We start from the raw sequence: 5,000 nt of genomic DNA on the forward strand, positions 1-5,000 counted from the left end.
ATCCTCCTGGGCACCGGCACCATGCTGGTGTGGATCGGTGTGCTGCGCTACATGGGATACTTCAAGAAATACAACGTAAGACTGTCTGAACCTCCAGAGTACCATGATGGACCAAGATCAAGTGTAAACTGCTAGTGTGTGTGTGTGTGTGTGTGTGTGTGTGTGTCTCAGATCCTGATCATCACCCTCAGAGCTGCGTTTCCCAACGTGATCCGTTTTAGCTGCTGCGCCGCCATGATCTACCTCGGCTACTGCTTCTGCGGCTGGATCGTCCTCGGACCCTACCATGAGAAAGTGAGTAAGACGTTGGAGTGTCACCGAGCACTGAAGCTAAACCCTGAGTTAGCGCTCTTTAATGTACACGTGTGTCTTGTTGTGATTGTTCTTGTCTTGCAGTTCCGCACCTTGAACACGGTGTCCGAGTGTCTGTTCTCTCTGATCAACGGGGACGACATGTTCGCCACCTTTAAGAACATGCAGCAGAAGAGTTACCTGGTGTGGCTCTTCAGTCGCGGTTACCTCTACACCTTCGTCTCGCTCTTCATCTACATGGTGCTCAGCCTCTTCATCACCCTGATCACAGACACCTACGAGACCATCAAGGTAACAAACTGCCTCGGTGCAGGGGAAGAGGAAGGGTAACAAACTGCCTCGGTGCAAGGGAAGAGGAAGGGTAACAAACTGCCTCGGTGCAGGGGAAGAGGAAGGGTAACAAACTGCCTCGGTGCAGGGGAAGAGGAAGGGTAACAAACTGCCCCGGGGCATTGGGTGATGAAACAGCGACATGAGCAACAGCAATAACCTGATTTGAAGTGAACAATAAAACGAGGAAAAATGAATAAAAACACATTTAAATAACGTGTGTGTGATAAGTGGTTGTAGTGGTGTGTGTGTGTGTGATAAGCGGTTGTAATGGTGTGTGTGTGTGTGTGTGATAAGCGGTTGTAGTGGTGTGTGTGTGTGTGTGTGTGATAAGCGGTTGTAGTGGTGTGTGTGTGTGTGTGTGTGTGTGTGTGTGTGTCTGTGTGTGTGATAAGCGGTTGTAGTGGTGTGTGTGTGTGTGTGTGATAAGCGGTTGTAGTGGTGTGTGTGTGTGTGTGTCTGTGTGTGTGATAAGCGGTTGTAGTGGTGTGTGTGTGTGTGTGTGATAAGCGGTTGTAGTGGTGTGTGTTTTAAAAAATGAACATTAGTCACAAGTTAAATCATAAATGTTAATGTATAAACAGAGCTGATCTTTTACTCTTTAACTTTTTGGAATTTGACTCGTGTGTGTGTGTGTGCATGTGCACGTGTGTGTGTTCATGTGTGTTTCCAGCAGCAGCAGTTAGATGGGAACCCCGTGTCTGAGCTCCAGGCCTTTATATCTGAGTGTAAAGATCACCCAAACTCGGGCTGTTACCGTGTGGAGGATCGACCGTCTCCCTGCCTGTTCTGCTGCACTCAGAGGTGAGATGTTAAACTGATGAAGAGGAGGAGAGGATGAAGATCAGTTTACCTGCATATACATATACTGTGGACTCGATGGTTTATTTATTTATTACACTCAAAAAGCTGTATAATTAAAATATAATGTGTTATTAACAAACAGCCCTCTATAGAACACACTGTACGATCTGAAAGTTTCCTTCTCTTCTTTCTCTCAATCTTTTAATGCTGAGTCAGTCTGAGTGTCTTCATGAGTAACTGCTCACATGATCCTGTTTTATTGATCTGCAGCCTGAACGTCGGTGTGTGTTTATTTCAGGCAGTAACTCGTCCTCTGACACCAACACGACTGTAACTGAAGTGTTTCCTGTTCCTTTAGACCGGAGTGTTAGACGCGCAGGAGACGAAGGATGAAGGAACGTTCCTGATGTTTCACGCTCGCTTCATCTCAGCAGCTCAGACGCACCTCACAGCACCGACACTTGGGGATGTATTATAGAGTACGATGTTCACTATAAATAAATGTTTATCATAAATTATGCAGGTTTGTTTTTTTTTTTGTAGTCTGTTTATACACTTTGTGCTTAAAGCTTAAATTTCTTGCTGTTAATAAATAAATAAACGGATGTTTGTGAAACCGTGTGTTTATACGTCTGAAGGACAGACGCACGTTTCTCGGACGTTCTGGTGAATGAAACGAAGCTGTAATCCTCAGAACTGTTTTAAAGGAACTGACGATCAGGTTCAGTGTCAGTGTGAGAACGTACAAATCCGTGTGATGTGACAGACGCAAGAGCTTTAACGCTGACGGCTTCGTGTGATGTTTCTGTTTCTGTTCCGACTCGAATTTAAACCGAACTCACGACTGATTTGTTCCTTTCGTTTGCTTCACGAAGTCTTCACCTAAAGTTCTAACCACAATAAAGTAAAGCAACGTTTTCAGACAAAAGGATAAGAATTTAAAAAGGTAGATGAAGGTGTGTGTGTGTGTGTGTGTGTGTACACTCTCGACCCAGTAAAAGCAGCTTCTCAGTGAATAAACCAAATAAAGCTAAAAAGCACGTGTAGGAAAAGTTACATAAATAAAGTGATGGACAGTTTAGTGATCTAGTTTAATGATCTTTGAGACCTGAAGCTGTTCTTCTGACTTTGTGTTTTCATGTTCAAGGTCGGTGTATTTACACGGGTTCGTCCACAGGGGGCAGTGTCGTCTCACTGAAAATCAACTCGATGAACTGAACTGTTTTTTTTTCTCCAAGCGGATTAAACCTAAATCATCTACCAGTTTACAGCACTGCAAATCGCCCACAGTGTGTGTTAATGTTCAGGTCCTGAACCTGAGAGATTAAAATATTTCTGCTCCAGTTTACACTGCTGTGGGAATGAAAGAGCTGTAAACATCTCTGCGTCGTACGAGAAGGTCATGAGAGAAGATCCTTCAGCTGCAGATCGGTCAAGAACACAAAGATCATCAGCAGAAATATAACAGGAAGAGTTTTATTCTTATTCCGTAAGGAAAGGTCGACATCGCCATGTGGAAATTAACAAATACAACAGAATAGTGTGTGTGTGTGTGAGTGAGTGAGTGAGAGAGAGAGAGAACTTTACCTTGATTGGTTTTACACACAGGTATGAACATGGTCCAGCACCCAAAACTCTCTGGCCTACTTTCTGTGTGTGTGTGTGTGTGTGTGTGTGTGTACACTCTCGACCCAGTAAAAGCAATCCTGTGGCCTGAGCCAATCTCCAGTGACACATTTTTCTTGGTCCAGACACAGGAGGAAAGCATGTCCTCGTTTTTATATAAAAAAAAATATTTTTGGTGTTTTATGATCATTATTTTTTTTAGGACACCTCATTCACATCTTGTGAGGATTGTTTCTATGACAACATTCAGGAAGCAGGAAGGTGACACTTTACCTGCTGTGTCTTTAAGTGTAGATTGAACCGACTAAACACATTAAAGCAGGCGAACAGGAAGAGTGTGAGGTCCGAGATGTTAATACAGGATTACTGTGAGCTGCTTAAAGTCGGATTGAACCGAAACCCTGAAAAGGCGGCGGGATATTATCCTGCTCTGTGTGTGTGTGTGTGTGTGTGTGTGTTAAAAACACTTCCTCAATTCTATTGGGTAAATGGACATAATTGAGTATTCTCAATGTCACACTACAGGATGAATCCTTCTCACTAGAGACAGGGGTGTGTTAATGAGTCACACACACACACACACACACACACACACACACACAGCAGGTCTTTACTCATTATTGTATCTCCAGCTGTCTTGTACATGAAAGAGTTCATTAGTTGTTCTGTAACGACTCATTATATAAACACGAGTCTGGAAGGAGTCTCCAGTGTCAGCGCTTTAACAGAGAACAGCTGGAACTCTTTTCTGAAACTTACCTGAAACAGAAGTGTTTGTGTTCTGGACCTCGTTGTTTGATGACGTACAGTAGCTTCATCGTACGTCGTACACTTTATATCGATCGTCTCGTTCATGTTATACATCCAGATCCTGAGCTGTCAATCATATAACCATCAGGTCGAGTGTATAACATGAGTAGAGTTTATTTAGACACTTTTAAAATCTCAAAACCTTTATTACTACACACACACACACACACACACACACACACACACACACACACGCACACACACGCACATAGCCCTTATTAAAGAGAGTAAATAGCCATAAATCACTCAGCATGATGACTAACAGAACTCTAAACATTTAGATCCATGTAGTTTTCTCTCTCTGCTCTTTTTCCCTTCGCTTTCACCGAGTCGACGTCTGGTTTTCTGGAACCTTCTCTCTGTCTGCTGAAGCGCTCCAGAATACGACGCCGTCTCCTGTGTTGTATCTTATATCAAAAATCTTCTATGAAAATCCCTCAGTGAGTCGTCCATGTGCTCAGAGGCGTGTTTACAGTCTGTTAGTGTGCAGCTCGTCTGTATGGAGTTGATCAGAGTCTTCACCCAAACTCAGATCGGTCGCTTCAGTGCACTCACTTACAGGTATAGAGTGTGGGTTAGAAAACATGGTGGTAAGACAAACCAGAAAGGATCACAGCATAGTCACAGTGTGTGTGTGTGTGTGTGTGTGTGTGTGTGTGTGTGTGTGTGTGATTAAAATGAACAAAACTTGTTATAAAAGAGGGATGCAATAGGAAAAACGGAATGTCTTAAAATCTGGATTTAAAATGCTACACACACACACACTTCTTTTAAATGTCCTGAAAATGTACATTCACACACAATCAGGATTTACTGTTCCAGTCATACTCCAGTTCCACAGCTAAAGTGTGTAGCGAGTGTGTAGTGAGTGTGCAGCGAGTGTGTAGTGAGTGTGTAGCGAGTGTGTAGCGAGTATGTAATGAGTGTGTAGTCAGTGTGTAGCAAGTGTGTAATGAGTGTGTAATGAGTGTGTAGCAAGTGTGTAGTCAGTGTGTAGCAAGTGTGTAGCGAGTGTGTAATGAGTGTGTAGTGAGTGTGTAGCAAGTGTGTAGTGAGTGTGTAATGAGTTTGTAGTCAGTATGTAGTGAGTGTGTAATGAGTGTGTAGCAAGTGTGTAG

General features: G+C 43.3%; 2 protein-coding genes across 5 annotated transcripts in view; one reads left to right on the forward strand and one right to left on the reverse strand.

The window, feature by feature from the left end:
• The window catches only part of mcoln3b (mucolipin TRP cation channel 3b), an 11,065-nt gene extending 8,943 nt beyond the window's left edge, over positions 1-2,122 (forward strand). The window contains exons 10-14 of one of the 4 annotated variants that reach the window (XM_060893755.1): positions 1-75; positions 172-294; positions 397-603; positions 1,316-1,446; positions 1,745-2,122. The exon at positions 1-75 is cut by the window's left edge and continues 27 nt beyond it. In XM_060893755.1, coding sequence (XP_060749738.1) covers positions 1-75; positions 172-294; positions 397-603; positions 1,316-1,446; positions 1,745-1,751 — 543 coding nt within the window. In that variant the 3' untranslated portion in view covers positions 1,752-2,122. Of the gene's footprint in view, positions 76-171; positions 295-396; positions 604-1,315; positions 1,451-1,744 lie in introns of those variants that run through there. The other 3 variants (XM_060893752.1, XM_060893753.1, XM_060893756.1) reach the window with 3 other exon arrangements.
• A 1,912-nt stretch (positions 2,123-4,034) lies between these two features.
• LOC132862246 (uncharacterized) overlaps positions 4,035-5,000 on the reverse strand; it is a 5,578-nt gene continuing 4,612 nt past the window's right edge. The window contains exon 2 of the mRNA XM_060894181.1: positions 4,035-5,000. This exon is cut by the window's right edge and continues 692 nt beyond it. The gene's annotated coding sequence lies outside the window, so the exon portion shown is untranslated.

This window comes from Tachysurus vachellii, chromosome 19, assembly GCF_030014155.1.
Source record: "Tachysurus vachellii isolate PV-2020 chromosome 19, HZAU_Pvac_v1, whole genome shotgun sequence".
Taxonomy (NCBI): Eukaryota; Metazoa; Chordata; class Actinopteri; order Siluriformes; family Bagridae; genus Tachysurus; species Tachysurus vachellii.